Source organism: Magnolia sinica, chromosome 11, assembly GCF_029962835.1.
Source record: "Magnolia sinica isolate HGM2019 chromosome 11, MsV1, whole genome shotgun sequence".
NCBI classification, from domain to species: Eukaryota; Viridiplantae; Streptophyta; class Magnoliopsida; order Magnoliales; family Magnoliaceae; genus Magnolia; species Magnolia sinica.
Genome location: NC_080583.1, coordinates 80,683,655 through 80,704,000, shown reverse-complemented (window position 1 = coordinate 80,704,000; position 20,346 = coordinate 80,683,655). Strand labels below are relative to the sequence as shown.

The window sequence follows — 20,346 nt, the reverse complement described above, 5'->3', positions numbered from 1 at the left end:
TATTTACTCCAGAATCCTCAAGAATTCTGATTTTCCCGAACAAGGACTTGAAATGACCCAAAAGTACTTTTGGGAAGTGAAATGACCAAAATGACCTTCATTTTTTAAAACTTAAAAAATTAGTGAAGTGGAACATTGTGGGGCCCTTGTGATATATGTGTGACATCCATCCTGTCCAACAAGTGCACCCCACTGTGATGATCATACACACCGAAAAGCCAGCTAATCCAATCACTGGTTGTCCCACACCATTTAAAAATAAAAATAAAAAAACAATTTACACCACTCAAGAACCTCCGAACTCATGTGTGGCCCAACTGGTGATTGCATCCACCTTATTTTTTCAACTAATCATAATGGTGGATTGTACCTAGTGGATGGTTTGGATGTCATGGACACACTAAGTGGGCCTCACAACAATCTATTTCACCATTTTTTTAGGAAAAAAGTTGACAAGGCATCTAAAAACACTTTTTGGTCATTTTAATTAGTCAAGGCATTGTTTGGTAGAATTAAGATTTTTTTGAAGTTCCAGTAGAATTTCAAAATGAATAGTTCTGTTGTTTTTTTTTTTCATCCTTTTAAAGATTACATGTTCATGACATCTCTTGCAACTGCCATAGAGTGTATGTGTTTGGGTGTCCGTCGATGAATTGGATTGTGGTCCTGTAGGGACCAAATTCACAAAATTACAATCATTTCCTTCTGAATGGAAATTATAATTAGGATCGAATGCAAAGCATAGAAGGTTTAAGCTTAACCTACAAATTGCATCTAACTTAGTCTAAGTGCATCGAAGTTCATTTGAGTGCATTTCAGCTCATCTAAGTACATCAAAGAACTTTAATTTCAGATGCACGTAGATTTACATAAGCTTAAATGCACTTGGATGAACTTATACGAACTTAAATGCACTTACATGAACTTACATGTACTTTTTATATTAAGCTTCGTGTAAAAAGCATTGTAATGGTTTCAAGGTCTAGAAAATTTATTGTTTTAACTATAGCTGACAGCGCCCTACGCACCCGGGATCGCAGACCCTTTCTTAAAATGATCAAACTAGGCTTCTATTCTTCCACCTGATGAAAACTATAATATGGTCTCTCCTCTCCTAGGTGGGGCCCACTTGATGGATTTTTAGTGCTTCACCAGCTTCCGGAGAGTGAAGATCCCCCTTTTTTTTTTTTCAATTTTCGTTGAACATTTAATACAATACCAGAACAAAAAGGACGTGTTTGGATGCCCAATTGCAATTACTTGCAATAATCCAACTCAATGTGGAAGAAATGACAAAAAGATGAGAACAATAAGGTTGTGTTTGGATGCTCCAAGGAACTGCAACAATCCAATGAAGAACTGACCACATTGGAGTTGCACCAGTTTAGCTAAAAATGACAACAATATCCCCTATTTGCAATTCCATGTGTTTCAAGTTGGACCTGAGAATGAAGCATTGCTCATGCCACTTTGGCCATTCCCATTTTATTGAATTGGGTTATTGCAATTTAGCTCATTGAACCAACCATGCGCTAAAGGTTTCCTCATACCCCGTTTGGATGACCCATTGTCGCAGCAAACCACAAGCAGAATCCCAAATTATCGGGCGTTGGATCTACTTTCCACACTCAAAAAACTTATCTGATGGCCAACAATGATCTAATGATTACTCCAAGCAAACACTAACAAAATAAAAATAAAAACATAAGATGGATTTTCATTCATGTAACTTGCACACGGATGACAAATCAATACCAAATTTTCAAAATATCATTACAAATTCACATCCATCATTTCTCTCTAAACCAAACATTTATTTGTTAAGCAACAACCATCACTAAGCTCTTCAATATGTACAGAACATGAAATTCAGACGATGTAGGTGATGGAGAGAGGCTTCCACAATCGCCTTAGCTTCTTGAGTTTCCGGAAGCTTCTTGAGGTTTCAAGGCTCTACAAAACAGAAACCAAGCAAAGATGGAAAAGAAGAAAATCACATAATGAAAAGGATCTCAACCCAACTTCGAAAAGGATGAGAAGTTGAGACCTTGAGGGTGTGTTTGAATGCCACCCCTAATCCAACCCATTGTGGGATTATTTTTTCTGCCCAAATTGATAATCAGTTTCATTTTAGGTAGGATCTACAAGGAAATGGTTACCAATTTCGGGAGAAAAGTATCCCGTCCACCCCACGACTGTTGGGACATTTGAGGGCAACATAAATATCTTTTAAGTATTTTAACGAACGGTGAAACAATTCAACATCTTGGTATCCTAAATTGGTTAAGAACAAAGCTTTAAAACATCCAAATGTGTCATATCATATCAGGAATGCATCACAACCATTCATATGGTGATATGTCTGAATTGCGATATGGGCATGGACCAAAAAACTATCATTTGTATCAGTCTATATCATTGTTATATTGGGATACATACATACATATTGTATCAGATTGCACCATCAATATATTCATCCCCAGACAATTTTAATGGAATTCAATGACCAACATACAATAAAATCGGAAGGTATTGTATGTATTATGATAAATCTATCTGACTGCATGAGACGTTATGATATTCTGAATCTCTTTAACAACAATGAAATATTTCAATTTCTTGACACTACTAGTTTTCAAATGACAGGTGTGGAAGTACAAAAATTAGATTAATTGTGAAACAGGGGAAAGAAACGGCAGATATGGTTATGCCCCCAAAATCCATGATCATCCTTTCTTCTATTTTTAATCAGCTGGGAATTCTTTATGATTTTGGAAGAAGCAACAAAAATAGTAGTCTAGATCATGGTTCTAAAACTTGGTGACTCGACTCAAATTTCGCTGAGGCAACTCAAATCAACAAGATTTCGAGCTGAGACACCATGAAACTCGGTGAGATAGAAATGTTCACAACTCTGCCAGACTAATCGAGTCGGCTTGCTAACTTGATTGACTCGATGTGACTCATTATGACTCGAACCAAGTCACTCGCTGGGTGATTGCTTTTCAACATAAAAAGTAGGGGGTGGAGTGTGAGATTTGAACCCACGACCTTACTTGGGAGAATCAACTGAATCTGCCAAAATATCATGCGCTTCATCTATGACCATCCATGTCAATTTTCATATTCATAACCTATTAAATAGCCACAATTAATTAATTATTCTTATTAATTTATAATTAAATACTAAGTTGAGTCTAGTTGAGTCTAGAGTCGACCCAACCTGGCTGGACATTGACTCGAGTCAAGTCGAGTTTTCCGGCTTTTGAACTATGCTTTAGATTGGTAATATACACCTTACATTTGAAAAAAAAAAAAAGGAAGATCAATATGTCGCGACAGTGTCAACGAGATAGGCAAGAACTTTGCCTCATTCTATTTTTGGTGGAAAAGCTCAGTAGTTGGGCAAGGGACCCACCAACAGGATCCCCTACCCAAACAGAACCTAATGTATGACTCTGATTTCTTCCCATCATTTTATAAAAAAATTTACTGGCACCAGAGCCATTTTGCCCTTGTTATTTTGGACCATTTAAAAACATACGAATGAGGATTAAGGCAGCAATGCAGATTATAAAAGATTGGATACATTTAAAAGGCTGAAACATGGAAAGAGTCCACAAACCTCTTAGAGATATTCATGTTTCTGCTCCTTAGTTTATTATCCTCCGATTTTGCTGCCGTTATTTCCTTCTCCCTAGCTGCTGCTTCTCTTTTCATTTTCTTACACTCTATTTCCATGGCCTTTGACAGCGCGTCAACCTTCTTTATGAGCATCTGTGAGGAAATTCAAGCACATGTTGTGAGAAAGAGAGAGGGGTGTGTTAGTGATTCAACGTTGTGATACTCCACAATGAAGAACACGAATTATACGAATCCTTGGCCGCAACTTGGGTTCGGGTCGGGTTGTCAGGGTTGGGAACAATCACAAGTATTTGGGTCGAGTTGGGTTAGGTTGGATCGGGTAAAAAGGAATTCGGGTCGGGTTTGGGTTGGGCGCCTCAGGTTGGAATTCAGGTCAGGTCGATTGCAGGTTGGTCATCTTGAGGTCGGGATGGGCTGGGGTTGACCCAAAACCTGACCCAACCTGCCCAAGTTGCACCCCTGTCCTTGACCCAAGGATATGCGTGGTACCCTCAGCTTTTCAACTGGTACAAGCAGGGCCATGTCTCAATGATCTGGACCATTGACATGATGAACTCCAAAGTGGCTAGACAATGCCCCAACATCCTCTCAATGGGAAGATCCTGACCCTTCCATTGGTTGCCTGAAAACAAACAGTCAATAAAAACCGCAAGTCCTCATTCAACTGAAAAAACCACTGATGATTGGATTCACCAAGTATCTCAATCTGGGAGGCTTTGGAAGCATGGCCCAACAAAAGTGGTCCCATTGGATCAATGGACCATGGGACACACTATTATAAACTGAAAACAAGGATAATATAATTCCTCAACAAATAATTGCATTCTTTTACCTTAATTTCTTGATCTTTGGTGCTCAAAGACCCATCTTTCTCCTCGCATGTTTTTCTTAAATTTATAACCTCTCTCTGTAGCCTATCATACAGAAAGCCAGAGACTAAATCTTCACTGCCACTGTCTGTTACTCTCTTATTTTCTGAGTCCGTGTCACTAGCAAACTTGGTCTTGATTTGTTCCGAAACCACTGCCTCATGAATAAAACCATGGACATTGGCATCTGAATTCACCTTTCTTTCCGTGTTTTCCTTTCCATCATCAGCAAATTTATTTCTAGGAGCCCATAAGTGCTTTTTCAACATATTTTCACTTGCAGCATACTTCATTTTCAAGCTATTCACTCGTTTAAGATTTCTAGATGCATCAGCAGTTTCTGGCCTCACGTTCGGCTGCTGCAATACTGAGCTTTTATTGACAGCAAGAGAAGCTCTAGGCTGAGATGTTGATCTCTGTCTAGGCTGAGATGTTGATCTCTGTCTCGGTCCGGCGTTATTGGGTAAGAATCCCAAGACATGTTCAGACTTCTTTTCTGTTTGTTGGGATGTAGAAGATGCATTGGGATTGGCTGAGAAACTTGACACATGCTTCAAACCTTCTTCTAATGTCTTTAGCCTCAATCTTGCTTTATCCTGAAGTGGTAGTAGTGAAAGTTAGCGTATGTTTGGATGCTCAATTGAACTGAATTGCAATCCATACAATTCATTATAGAGGAAATGGCCAAAGGGGGCATGGCACCACTTAATTCATAATAACAAACCAACCCCATACTTGCAATCCCATTCATTTCAAGTTGGACTTGAAAAGGTAGCAATTGCAATTTGTGGGCAAGCCACTCCTTCGCAATCCAATTCGATTCAACATAAAAATTAAAAATTAAAAATTATACGGATATCAAGAAGTAGGGTGTAAGTATCTAATGACAAAAAGAGCAGGGTTTTCATACTTTAAGTTGCGCTTCTGCCCTTGCTGTTCTCTCTGACACTGCTAGCTTGTCCCTTAGTCGTTGTATCTCCCCCTACAAATGCAGTACAGTTTCAAGTCACATTCAATCTAAATGAAAGGAGAGATTGAAGCTTCTCCCTTATGAATTTGCGTCATAATTTCCTTGTTCTTTCATGCTTCTTCTATAGATCTTTCACTCTGTCCACATGAAACCTACTACCCGTATCTCTACATGTGCCACCATGGCAGCTGAGTGGGACATCCAGTTCATGTATCAAGTGGGCCTCGCTACCACATAGACCACAGGCACAAAAAGTAATGGATGGTTAAAAAGGATATTTTTAATATATTCAAGGAAAAATGTAGCCCTGCAGAATCAGTTGACCCGCCCAATTTTTGGGCCAATTCATCTATGTTGAGAAGTCCACCTCACACACTGCACAGATGCCACAGTTTTGGCTGCATGTAAATTTTTGCACTAACAATAATAATAGAGATGATATTTGGTTTTTTTGGTTCAAAGCTATAAAATTCACCATTTTTGCTTGAAGAAAGAGAATGGTCTTCTAGGTAATTATCATGAACATCAGACAGAAACCAAGGTTCTGATCACCATTGAAGGTCCAGGATTATCCTTGCCATTTGAACCAACAATGGGTATTTTGACTTGAAAGAGTGATGGTAGATTTGTGGATCACGGATTGGTAACTCATCAGAGTTGGATGCGACTTGTCTGAGTCGAGTTGGATTTGGTCAAGCCCGATCCGGTTTGGCACCATGAATAAGTAGTGAAAATAGGTCCGATAAGGATGAGTCACCCTCTGACTTGTCCGAATCGCAACTCGACTCAGTACATGAGTTGGTCTGTGTCACCGTCCTCAAACAATGTTGTGGATACACGAAAATCATTGGATCCATGATATTTTCACCAGAAAAAATAAAAAATAAAAAATCATACCTGCAAGAACCTCCGCTCTTCTAGCCATTGCTTGACGGGCATGACTTTATCGTTCTCATCCTTCCACTCGTTCGCAACCACAGCTGCGACCCGATTTGCTGAAACTTTCACTCGTGCGAGCTCCCTCTCAAGTGCCCGCTTCTCTTCCTAGAAATTTGTGTGAAGTAATGTTAGATATCATGAAATTTTCCCCCTACCCAATGGTAAGAAGCTTAAAACTCCTAGCACCCCCTATAAGACAGAAAAAAAAAAAAGCATAAGAGACTACTCTTAAACTAATCAGGACTGTGATTTTGTATAATGCTCGATCGAAAGAAATGGGTTCCTCTTGTTCGACTATGTTACAAGTGGTGCCACTAATCCATCAATTGGGTGTGGCATGCACAAATAATCTCCCCTATATGAAGATCCCCTTTTTTTTTTCTTTTTTTTTTTTAATGAAGATGGACAATCACAACCGATGGTCCACCCCTAACCGGTAAGGGTGCAATTCGGGAGGTTTGGGTCGGATCGAGGGTCAACCCTCAACCCTCAACCCAACCCCACTCGAATTCCAACCCAAGGTACCCAACCCAACCCCACCAGAATTCCAACCCAAGGTGCCCAACCCAAAGTCCTTTATATTCGACCCAACCCAACCTGACTTGACCTCAAGCCAAACCAACTAAATTTGGTTATTCCCCACCCAACATAACCTGATCCCAGTTTGCCCAATCTAAATTCAAATTGGGTTGGTGTTTTCCAACCCAAGCCCAACCAGAGGACCTTGACAACCTGACCCAACCCAACCTGAACTCATGTTCGGGTTGACCCGAACTCAAGCTGCAGCCCTACTAACCAAGGCCCAATCAGACAATTACGATGATCCGATGGGGAGATTTTATGGGCATCTTCCACTAATCACTGGGTCTACCATATGAACTATTTGGATAAGCAAAAAAGTAACCACTGCATGGGCAGTTCATACTTCTTCAAGCGGCGCAGACCAGTAACTTACATTCAATTCAGAAACCTGGCGCTGATAATCATGTATGGCATTGGCAGCACCACCAGCTGCTAGAATAGACTCCTCAAGTTCACGAATGGTTTGGCTGAGCTTCTCAACCTCGACAACCTTTTGACGATTGGTTTTGTCGAGAATTCTGTTCTCTTCCTGTACCAACATAGACATATTGAAACACATGAGCAGCTTAGGTTAAAAAAAGCAAATCACCCACGAAAGGAAGCATCCATACCAGGCAGATCTCGATTTGCTTCTTCAGCTCAAAGTTCTGGTTTTGAACTTCCTCTACTATCAACGCCCTCTCCATAGCACTTTTCAAAATTTTCTCGGCTTCGAGTAGAGCTGCCTCTTTTGACTTGGTTAGACGTTCCAAGGCCTTCTTATCCTCTTGTAGTATAGCAATCTGCAAGAAAAATGAAATCATGTCATGCAAGGATAAGTGAACTTGCCATTCACACATGCAACGTGGCACAAGTGAGTGAGATCCAAACCGCACATCAGACAGATCCAACATGCCAAAAATAGGCTAAAACTGCTTATTAGATGATCACACCCCCACACGTATGAAATGAACTGACAGTCAAAAGAAACTGACAAATACTCCATGCTCAACATAAAGGAGTGACTCCATCCAGATGAGGGGGTTGGCCTATTATTTGGCTAAGGGCATTTAGACAGCAGGGCCCGCTGGGTAAACAGCTTGACTCATGCAGATGTGCCAGGTTGGTGCCGTATGGGCAGCAAGTTCCTTGGAAAGTCTGATCTATTGAATGGACTTCCCATTCCTCGCATGAATTGAATGGTGATTTTGTGTTGCTAAAGCAGGCTTTTGGAGCGTCGCCATCTTCCATACCTCATTTTTGTACATTTTAATGTCGGACTCAAGAGGCGCAATAACGGCCTCGACTGGAATGCAGTCATCATCTTTTTGAGTCACGTGAACTCTTCGAAGTGCTGCTTCCGCTGCGAACTGTGCAGCCAATGCCTCTTTCTTCTCACGGACTACTTTCTTGATTTCAAGATTCTGCAACAATAACATTCAGAATATGAAAATTAAGTCTACCTCGCCGAAGAGGAGTATAATTACATTTTTTTATTTTTTTTTTTTTGGGGGGGGGGGGGGGTGGGGTGGGGGGAATTGTCAATAAACAAATCAAGGCACCTTTTGTTCAAGAAGATTTTCAGTTACTCTGAGCTTCTCGTCGATTTTCCTCAGTTCATTGCTAAGCTGAAAAATAACCAGAACAAAAATTTAGTAGGATTGCAAGCTAATGCACACAAGAGGTCGGGAGCCTATATGGAGACAAGGATGACAATCAGAACCATTGCTTGGTTGGCAGCAGGTAGACAGGCCACAGCCCAAAAAATCATGGTGATTCGACAAGCCTAATCATCCAACCAGTGCAATTGTTGCCCATTGAATGTGGATCATTGCTTATTTTTCTTCTCTATTTTTCTTAACCGCTAATGCGAAGGCAACTAATGCAATGGTGATAAGACAGTGCTGATGTGATTTTTGAGCTATAGCTCCTTCATGCGGTGGTGACTTGGCGAATCGATTGTTCTAATTGTCCTAGAAGCATGCCACCCATATGGAAGAGTTTTCAAGACAAGCAACCTCCACCTCCAACAAGAGTTGGGAAACTCTATAGCACATTCTTAATACAGATGGCTACAGATTTTTAGAGTTAAATGAAAGTGGAGCTAGGGTTGCAACTTGGTTCAGGTCAACCTGAACCCGATTAACCCAACCCGAGTTTAGGTCAGGTAAGGGTCAGGTTGTCAAGGTCCTTGGGTTGGGTTCAGGTTGTAAAATGCTAACCTGATTTGAATTCAAGATGGGTTCAGGTTAAGCAAATTTGGGTTGAGTTAGGTAGGGCTAGGAACAATCACGTGTATTTGGGTTGGGTTGGGTTGACTATAGATGACTTTGGGTTATGTTCAGCTTGGGCACCTAAGGTTGGAATTCAGGTCGGGTCAAGTTGCAGGTCAGGTCCTCTTGAGGTTGGATTCATGGTGTGCGGTAAAGGCCGTTACGTAAAGGTAATGGTGGCAACCATTACACGTTACAAGGTCGTAAAGGCTGTAACAGCCATGATGGAAAAAATGACCCATAAAGGCCATAATGGCCCCATAATGGACCATTATGGGGCCGATATAGGTTTTTCAGATTTTTTTTTCAATTAAGAGAGAGAGAGAGAGAGAGAGAGAGAGAGAGAGAGAGAGAGTTTTTGACAGCCATTACACCCCATATCGTAAAGGTTGCGGTGGTGGCTGTTATGGCCACTGTTACCGTTATGGAATACCTTGGTTGGATTAGACTCAAGTTGACACTCAACTTGACCCAACCCACCGAGTTGCGCCCTGCTGTGGAAGTTTAGACACATCCATATGTGCTAAAATGCATGCATGTGAGTGAGGATTTAACTCCATTACCTCTACCACGGCCTTGTCTTTCAGAACTTCAGTTGCTCTCAGTGCCTTGATTTCACCACAGGCAACTCCTAACTCCCGATCCTTGCCTAGGGACAACAAACAAGACAAAATGGTAAATCTTAAATGATTTTATGAAATGGAATTGAGCGGATGGAGATTTCTTATCAAGTTGGTTACAGTGTGTTTGGATGCACTACAAAATTGAATTTCTATCATTAGTGGAAGAAGAACAGATTGCAATTTCCTTAGCATTCACATTGAGGGTCTTCGGGACCAATCTTCAATTCCGTTGGTAGAAATAAATGTAACTGAAATAAAGAAGCTACAAACACGGAGAAGAACAAAGAAAACACAAGAAATTCTGAGTTTTGTACAGAAAAAAAAAAAAAAAAACCTCTTTTGTGTCACCATATAACCAAATAGCAAAACAAAAAAAATTTAAAAGCCAGTAAAATTCTGCGACTAAAAGAAATAAACAGTAAGGAGGAAAACACAATCGTTACTTTGTCTATAAAACAAAGATGATGAAAAAAAAAAAGGAGAGAAAAAAAATAAACATAATGTGATCTTATTTCCATAGTAACTTGACATTGAACTTGCTTGTTATTGAGATTAAGATAACCCAATCATCATCGCCGTTGTCATAGCCTTGGCTGGGCTATTTGGGGTTGGCTTTACTAATCCTGTAAGCTCACATTATCAGTAAGCTAATCCAATATTCCATCTATACTTAAATTAGCAGTAAACCACCAACAAATCAAAATGATAAACATAATCTCAAAATACCAACATTATTTTTGCTTGCACCAAATTTCATGATATTTTTGCACCAAACACACTGTAAAAGGATTGAAAATAAAACAAATTACTACTTCCATCTATACCAATAAATAGATCAATCAAAAGAAACTGAAATAAACAGCGTTCATGATATATGTACTGAAAACCTTTTTTCATCTTAGAGCAGCACTAAAACCACTATACAAACCCAATTGCAAAATATTAAAAAAGAAAAACAATAAATTGCATGTCTAAAAGAAACAAAATAGAAAAAAGATAAACCCAATTTCTATTTAATGAATGAAGGAAGAACAAAGCACTCTTGCACTCGCACACACAAGAGAAGAGAACATGAAAAAAAGGCAGTCTGCTATTCTTGGTCCTAATAAAAAACATATTCTTTTATACGTGAGCGCTAAGATAACTCAATACTCTACCCATATTTAAGCAATATTACACTAGCAATGCCAAGTCCACTCACTCGATATGGATGGGGAGCTTACTAGCACATGAGCCAACATTGCACACATGCGGGAGCTTTGGGACATTCATCAGGCATGGCAAACTGTGAGTGTGCCCTGGCCCAAAGACCAAAATAGTCCCCTCATCAGGTTGGCCTCACTTTATGAGAAAAATGTACCATTAGAAAAAAAAAAAGGACCCGCGGTCCATATTCACCATACATGCATGGCCTACATGATGAGTAAATCAGCATGATGTCCAGTCTAGGGAACGGTCACAGTGAGCCCTACCAAATGAATGGCTGGATCTTGCTGATATATGCCATGGACATGAGAACGAGTAAATTTATCATTAAGAGAAGAAGAGAAACAGAATAAGAGAGGCAAAACGTTGAGAGAGAGAGACTCAATTGCCATTGAGCTTACAAGGCCATGTTTGCTCAGGCCATGAGAAAAACAATTCAAAATTTTGGAATTTCAACTTTTAGAAGAATTTCCAAAATCATGAAGGATACTCATGTGGATGCAAAAGAGCTCTGCTTTGTCTTTCTAATAGAGCACGAAATCGCCGCAATTCGCTAATTTTTGAAAATTCAACGGAGGGGAAATTCCAAAATCAGATATTATGTTTCTTACATCTTGAAATGGCCATGGGCCAAAGAAATATATCAACATAATCATCATCATCATCATCTAAGCGTTATCCCAATTAATTGAGGTTGGCTACATAAATCCTGTTTTGCCATCCCACTCTATCAAGGGTCATAGCGCCTCACGAGCCAAGCAAACACACACAGAAAAAGAATTTCTATGTCTTGTACTGAAGTCCTCTTATTACTATAGAGAAAACCAAAAACAATACGACAGAGTGGGTGAAATTGGAATATTGAAGATCCTAATCACCACAAACTTGGCAAGGGGACTTACCAATGGGGTCCCTCCATCTAATGGGACATATCATGGATGATCCATGATACAAAACCCACGCATATCGGACAATCCTATCCATCACTTCACTTCTGAACTGAATGTCGACCATCAAACATTTATTTTTCCTACTGCGCTTTGAAGGCACTGATGGGGTGTCCTAGAACATCCAATTAATATGTCTGTTGAATCACTTCACACCCATGATACCAACCACAATATGGACAGTCCAATTGACAAAAATCCCCATGACCATGGAGAGAGAGCACTACCATATTCCAGTTCCACTCTCCACCATATCATTCCCTGAAGAAAACCCACTACTCTATACACTTCTATATTTAAGCCCAAAACAAACCAAATTGCAAAACATGATTACAGAACAGCAGTAATAAGAGAAATCCAATTTCTATTTAATACATACAACAAAGAACAAAAGTGCACGCGCACGCACGCACACACACAGAGAGCCAGTTGTCATGGAGTTTACTAAGCCTGTGTTCGAGTACCCATAGGTGGTGAAATCCCACCATGGCGTGAGTGTGTGGTGGCGTGTGTGCGTGTGTAAAATAAAAAATAAAAAAATGGAGTTTAGTACGCCTGTGTTCGGCTGAGGCCACAATAAAATCATTCATGACTTAGGAATTTCAAAATTTCCAAAATCGTGAAAAGATACTTTCATGGATACAAAAGAGCTGTTTCTTTCCAATACAGCACAAAAGAATCCCAGTTCACTATTTTTTGAAAAGTCTACTGAGATGAGAAATTCCATAATCACAAATTACTTTTTCTCCACTACTGAAATGACCATAACACAAAAAGCAGCACAAACAAAGCACGCAACAAGAAAACAAACACATAAAAGACAAGAAAAAAGAAAGAATTTCTACCAATTGTACTGAAAAGCCCTTCTCCTATTCCTATAGAGAGAGAGAGAGAGAGAGAGAGAGAGAGAAAGAAAAAAACAATATGGTAGAGCTGGTGAAACCAGAATATTGCAGATCCCGATCGCCACAAACTTGGCAAGGGGACTTGTTGATCGGGACCATCCATGATCCATCTAATGCAAAATGTCATGGATAACCCTCAATAGAAAAGCCATACCTACCAAAAAATCCTATCCATCATTTTTATCCACTTCTGAACTGGAATCCAACCATCAAACACTTATGTTTCCTACAGTCACTTCAAAGGAAACAGATGGGATGTCTGAGGGCATCCAATCAATATACATGTTGAACCACTTCCTATCCATGATACAGCCCACCAGATGGACGGTCCCGATTGACAAAAATCCCAATGCTACATGCACTGTGGGAAGAAATGGCTCTATCATTTTTCAATTCTACCATCTCCCCCATATCGTTTCTCAAGAAAACCCACTACTCTATTCATAGGTATAGCAAAACCCAAAGAGAGCTTTGTGGTGGGTCCAGTTTCTATTTAAGGGAAACCCAATTTCTATTTAATACATACAACAAAGAATAAAAGCAGAGAGAGAGAGAGAGAGAGAGAGAGAGAGAGAGAGTGGGTGCATATAAAATCAAAGTGTACGTGTACATATAGGTTTATATGTAAATTTCCAACTAATGTACTGCTTCAATTCTCAAACAGGAAAGTAGGTGCATATAAAATCAAAGTGGATGGTATTAAAACCAATCCCCTGATAGAAAACCCAATACCAGGAGAAGCCCAAATGTTATCTGACATGCAATAAAGAATGATATATATATATATATATATATATATATATATATATATATATAGAGAGAGAGAGAGAGAGAGAGAGAGAGAGATTATGTGTATGTGCACACATAGGTATGTATGCAAAAAATTTCCAACTAATGTACTGCTACAATTCTGAAACAGGAAAGTGGTGTTTGTAAAATCAAAGTGGATGGTATTAAAATCAATTCCTTGGTAGAAAACCCAATACTAGGAGAAAACCAAATGCTATTTTACATGCAACAAAGATCAAAAGTAGAGAGAGAGAGAGAGAGAGAGAGAGAGAGAGAGAGAGAGTGTGTTTGTGTATATGTGCACATATAGATATGTATGTGAAATCTTCGAGAAAGTGCACTGCTTCAATTCTCAAACAGTAAAGCAGGTGTATGTAAAATCAAAGTGGAAGGGTGTAAAAAATCAATCCCCTGATACAAAACCCAATACCAAGAGAAACACAATTGCCATTTTACATGCAACAAACAACCCACAAAGAAAAACAGAAAAACAAAATTAGAATTAGGAAATAATAATACAAGCATAGAAAGAGAATGAAAAAGGAGGAGCATGTGAATTTATGTATATACCTTTGAGCTGATTCTCCAACCTGTTGAGCTCAATGACAACAGGGTCTGAAGGAGTAAGGTACATCTCCTCCCCACCAAATTCATCCATACCCAACATTTTCTTTTTCCTCTGTGTGAGACTCTTCTTCTATCCAATGAAACAGAACAACCCAACAACCAAACACTTGGGTTTGTGGGGGAATTTAAGAAGAAGAGAAGACAAGAGTCCATCTTCTAAGGAAATTGACAGACAGAGAGAGAGAGAGTAGTTTCCCTGCTGCCAAGCAAGAAACGAAAAGAACACCTGAGAACAGCCGGCTAGCCGGCTGCTTTGATAGCAAATAACCGTAGTATTCTCATCAGCGGCATGTAATCTATTCAAAAATCTCTCCATATCTACTTAGATTATCTTTCCAACGGTCCTGATTGATTGTGATTGTTTTCATGGAATTATATATTGTTTTCTGTTCTTTTAGAGAAATCCTCCAGTGCTCTCGCAGCACTATAAGTTATACTGCTCCTAATTGTACTGGGACACTTAGAGAGTTCAATCTATTGATCTGGACTGTCCATTAGGTCCAACGGACATTTTTTATGATTCCATTATAATATTACACTAATCTTACGAACATTATCCATTTGATTATGTGGACCTAAGTATGGACGGTTAGGATCATTTACATAAAAGTAGGTTTAACAATCAATCTGTTCCATCTATTTGTCAGAGACCATCATAGATTGCTTATTATTCTAAAGAAATTCCTTTTTTAGGCAATCAAAAATATCCCATCCATGGATTGGAAAAGGGATGGATGAAGAAAATAAATCCAAATCAAGGATTTTGGATCGTCCGATCAGAATTATTATTTCTGGGTAGCCTATGAAATATTTTTTAAACTCAAAGGACGGTTCAGATTGATCGATTGAACTTCTCAATTGAACGAATACAAGTAGGAGCACTATAACTTCTAGAGCTCCGAGAGCACTACAGCATCCATCTTCTTCTTGCTTCCTTTGATGTCCTCGTTAACTAACTCATGGTACGCAATGCCGACCTCTAACCATTCCTATGATAGTTTGTCACTGTTTTTAAAATGGTGGTGACTAATCATCCTCACTTGTGACACTCAAGTACGGCTATCTAGACCATCTAATTTGTGGGCCACATCATGGATGAATCATATTTCTGAAATCACATTGATCAGGCAATCCTAACCACTCGATGCCTATCACACTGATTTAATTAAGCTTATTCCAATGCGTGGGGCTCGATATCATGTAGGGACCAATATCTGATCCATCCATAAGTTTCTCCACTTCAATTTCACCACCTGGATGAAATCAGAACCATCCAAAACACTGTGAGAGGTCACCCCGCAGGGAACAGTTGTGTTGGATGCATCCACCATCAAAGCCTTCCAGAGAGTGTGTGGGGCCCACTGTGTATTGTATATGCCATCCAATCAATTCATAGGATATACCCCACCAGGATTAATGGGCACCTAAAATAAAGGCATTCCAAAAATAAGGTGGGCCACCCCTCTTTATTTTAGTGGTATTAGGCAAGATTTTACATGATTTGGCCCAACTAAGTTTTGGGTCAGCTTGAGTTTTGGCCTACAAGGAGTACATGAGGGGTTTCAAATGATGGATGGGTTAGATTTCATGAACATGTCACGGTGGGCCCCACAACATAGTTGTAGAATAAGCTTAGTCTACAAACTATTTAAGGAACTGGCCTCATCAAATAAACGGTTAAAATAAAATAGTAAGTGGTCCAAAATTCTAAGGGAAGATCACACAGTCGTCTTCTTTGTGTAATTTGGGAGTTATGCTTCATCTATAGTTAGGCAAGCAATTTGGACGGTCTGATTAATGGATGCTTGATAGGTTGGACCTAGTAGAGTGTCTGATTGGGATGATTTTTGCACCCATCCTAGCATGATCGTGTGAACTTTTTTCTTTTTGTGGACCATTTTTCGTGGATCATCCAAAAGTAGGCATGCATTAAACGGTGAAGATTATCCAGATGGTGGTCGATCTAAAATTGGACGGTCTGGATAGGGGAGCGTCTGCGTTGCAGTCGAGATGGCTTATACATGGGTTTGAGGTTTGCCGCACTACAATAGATCAGGACCTTAACCGTTACATCCGAATCATTTTCAATAATCCAAACCGTTCGTATGATGGGCCTCACAGTGGATAGACGATAAACCAAAAATATCATTGAAAAATAGAAAACCTTTAATTCTTCCAAGGTTTAAAGAACCGTTCGATCAAAGTGTTAAAACTATCCAATCCAAGAACTTTTTTTTTTTTTTTTGAATTCCTCCATTTATGGTGAGACCCATCAAATAAATGGTTTAGATTATTGAAATATGACCTAGAGCTAATGAATAAAGTCCTGACGTAAACTATAACAAATGGTCCGGATGCACTCTAGCAAACCTCCACTGGGCTCTGCTAAGACCATCACATATGCCATCATGGCAAACAAGAATAAGATCGAAGCCGTCCATTGGAGGATACACATTGTTTGATGCTCTGGAACAAAGTTAAAGGACGGTTGGATCAATACCTTGGCCACAATCAACAAAAGAATTGGACGGATGAATGAACATTCGGCAAGCTTTTCTAAGCCGTCCAACTACTTCTAACACTCTGTCCTACCGAAGGGTCAGACCTGATCTTCCGCAGAGGGAATTTACATGGTGGGACACCATGATGGACGGCTTGGGTGTCATGCCTGTGTGCCACGCTGGCACATATGTTAGAGGGTAGATGAACTTCCGTACACACGCGTGTACGCTTAGCAAACATTTGCACATTTTATTAATTAAGTTTTTAGCAATTAATCAAGACCTTAATAATTGAATAAATTTTGGTGCGTGCCAGAGCATATCCGTATCATACTCGTGCATTTTAGATGATGCCATTGGACCCATGATTCAATGATCCAGTCCATTGATTTGGTAGAAATGGCCCATCCATATCTGTGATACAGACCAAAGGATCATGCACTGGACCCTGGGCCCCACTTTTAGAGAAGATTTACTCTAGTTTTTTCAATTTTGACACGTGGAGCCCATGCTTCGGTGATCCAGACAATTGTTCTGTTCATACCCTGGAAATATCTCCGAGATAAGAAGATCCTATCCGTCAATCCCTTGAAAATTTTCAGTTCAACATATTTCCCTTCTTAACTCTTTATTTATGGGCTACAAATAAAAACACTACAATCGTCTGATCTAAGAGATTACTTGTGAATGGTCAATCTACGGTGGGATGAAACAGATCCTCGGTCCCGATTTCTGGATCATGGGTCCCACTTCTCAAAAGTAGAAAGACTATTGTATATTGTACCAATCCTCAGGCCATGTACCCGATAATCCTCACCAGTACTTTAGATACTGAAAACCCGAGTAGAATGTCACATCCACGGTCGAGTAATGAAATTCCACGTCAGCAAAAGAGGATTTTTCAGGCCCATTGGCTCTCTGTGGGAGTCTCTTTTGAAAGCTCTCTTGTGTTTAGATTATTCAATTGCTTAAACGAGAAACCCTCCTTGAACCATGCTTAAGGAGCCATTTCTACTCATTCAAGTATATCCAAATTAAAAAATGGGGGTGACCCAACCGTACACGTGGCATTGTTCTACTGCAATCGAGACCGTCCAAACTGCCCTCTAAAACCTGGATGGTCCAATGGAGCATGACCCAAAATTTACATTTAGAAGATATTATTAATCATCTGACTTTTTTCCTTGGAATTTGGACCACTTGCTATTTTAATCTTGACCATCCATTTGATAGCCATCAATTGGATGGTCAGGATCGTTTAATAAGTACGATTTTGTTGGTATTCTTCATCACAACGTGCCCCACAATTTAGACGGTCGAGATTGTTTAATAAATGCCACATGTGTGACCGACTAAATACTTGATGGAATATAACCCAAAGTTTATTAAACGTCTATTTTGCCCTTGGAATTTCGATGACCAACTATTTAATCTCAACCATCCATTAGATACCCATCAATTGGATGGTTATGATTGCTTGATGTGTGTGATATTAGAGCTCAGATCCATCCACCATGTGCCCCACAATTTGGATGGTTCGGATATCCTGAATGCATGACACATGTTAGAAATGGTGGTTAACTATCATAGGAGTCCAGCTGGAGATAGATAGCAAGGACCCTGACTGTGGGGCCCACCTTGATCTATGTTTCTTATTTCCACTCCGTCCATCCATTTTACCAGAAAATTTTAAGGGATGATCCCAAAAATTCTCTAGATACAAATCTCAGGTGGACCACACCACAGGAAAAAATGGTGATTGAACGCCCACCGTTAAAACCTTCTTGGGAGGCACCAGATTGTTTATATCCCATCAAACCTCTTGATAAGGTCACAGAGACCTAGATGAAAGGACCATACAAATATCATCTTGATCCAAAACTTTTATGGCCCACAACAAGTGATTAATAGTTAAAAACCACTGCTTCCTGTAGTGTGGTCTACCTGAGATTTATATCTGCTTTATTTTTTGCATTCACGCATGAAATGATCTAGGAACACAGATGTAAGGTGTGGATTTAAGAAAAATACATCAAGATGGCCCCATAGTCAGGGATACACCGACCTTTGATCCACATAAGCTGCATCCGATAGAGAGAGGGAGAGAGAGAGAGAGAGCTGAAGTGGCTTGAAAGAAAAAACAAAACCATCACCATCTTTGCTTGGAAGGATCATTAAGAGATGTGTACTCCCTCTTTTGTGGCCCCTTGACAAATGGCCCCTTGAAGCTTGATGTGTTTGGAAGTGTTACAAAAAGAAGATTCCAAAACCCCACCAACAACATCCCACAATAGATGGGTGGGCCATGACAACATCCTGAAAGAAACATCACAAAATGCCTAAAAAAATCAGAACAGTCAAAGGGTGATAGATTAGGTAGTGGGCCACCACCGGTACCATTAGTCTAATTGAACTTTTATTTTTGCCGGGAGGATTTTTGGTTCGTTGAGCGTAGGACCGGTAGTGTCCGTTGCAGCTGCATGGTAAATATGGTTGTGTGGTTGGTGGATCCAGACCGTCCAATTGGCAGGCCCTACTGTGTATGGTCTATAGTAAATTGAATGATATTTTCTAACTGTGACCAGACCGTGTTTGGGTGTGGTTTCTCTAGGGCAGCCATCCATTGTTGGATTGACAGATGGACGGTTTGGATCATCAACTGTAAAGATGTGTGTGCCACGGATTGGCAATGAACCATGACTGATAGATTTCATGGTGGGCCTCTCTTGATAGTGATACGAAATTAGGATTAAGTTAATGTACTAGTAATTGTATGGCTGTTGTTGTTTTTGGTAGGTGAACTACGGGAATCTACAACCCTTGATCAGGAAGATTTGAACGCTGGAGAATTGATCTGACAGTATAGTCAATTTTGGATGATAAGGGCTTTTACATTAATGGACCATGGTGTATGGAGGAATGATTTTGACCAGATGGTAGGCCCCACATCATGCTAGAGGCATGATCTGCTTCTTCGATGCATAGTTCATTGAGACATCATCGTTGGATCATGATCCGAAGGTGATTAATCCGGCCCGTACAATGGTCCGATGGACCGTCGGATCATTATTCTATATTGTGGTCAATGGTGGAGCCCACCTCATGGTAGAGGCATGAATCTGATCGGTTGGTTCGGTAGCTCGTCATCGATGCATGATCTGAAGGAGATGATTCTGGCCCACCAAAATGATCCAATGGACCGTTCGGATCATGATCTAAAGCTTGCATTAGCTACGGATTAATGGCTAACATTTGATCTCTACATGGACAAAAATCCAAGTGGACCATCTGATCTTTTTGCTGTAGATCCTATCGTACGTGTGGTCATCGGGTTTTAATCTGTAGAAGTGCACCCTGGTTTAGTTCTAAAGACCATTGGTCTGTTGGGCCCCACCTCCAACGGACCAGAAAATCATCTTGATTGGAAGATCCTATCCACCCATCTTGGGCCTTTTGTAGCTTAATTGTACACCATTGATGTATTTTTATTC

The 20,346-nt window shown here is 39.9% G+C and overlaps 1 protein-coding gene across 3 annotated transcripts; it reads right to left on the bottom strand.

The window, feature by feature from the left end:
* Window positions 1–1,698: 1,698 nt before the first annotated feature.
* On the bottom strand, window positions 1,699–14,681 carry LOC131219470 (microtubule-associated protein 70-5). 3 transcript variants are annotated; one of them, XM_058214622.1, is made up of 11 exons: window positions 14,298–14,681; window positions 9,821–9,906; window positions 8,547–8,612; window positions 8,238–8,408; window positions 7,617–7,787; window positions 7,379–7,534; window positions 6,382–6,528; window positions 5,425–5,496; window positions 4,478–5,110; window positions 3,626–3,777; window positions 1,699–1,953 (listed from the first exon to the last, which is right to left on the bottom strand). In XM_058214622.1, exons 1-11 carry the CDS (start codon window positions 14,392–14,394, stop codon window positions 1,911–1,913), a joined length of 1,794 nt encoding a protein of 597 aa, XP_058070605.1. In that variant the 5' UTR covers window positions 14,395–14,681; the 3' UTR covers window positions 1,699–1,910. The 3 variants fall into 3 exon arrangements, with proteins under 3 accessions (XP_058070605.1, XP_058070604.1, XP_058070606.1); XM_058214621.1 differs by lacking the exon at window positions 14,298–14,681 and adding an exon at window positions 12,879–13,457; XM_058214623.1 differs by lacking the exon at window positions 14,298–14,681 and adding an exon at window positions 11,104–12,407.
* Window positions 14,682–20,346: the final 5,665 nt, after the last annotated feature.

Bases quoted from the DNA above. Each gene is read 5' to 3' on its own strand.
- LOC131219470 (XM_058214621.1), bottom strand. From the start codon at position 13,065: ATGACATTTTGCATTAGATGGATCATGGATGGTCCCGATCAACAAGTC. The intron at 9,907-12,878 runs GTAGAAATTCTT...TGTTGTCCCTAG, and splicing joins AGGGCTTTTCAGTACAATTG to GCAAGGATCGGGAGTTAGGA. The intron at 1,954-3,625 runs GTTTGTGGACTC...TCTGTTTTGTAG, and splicing joins AACATGAATATCTCTAAGAG to AGCCTTGAAACCTCAAGAAG.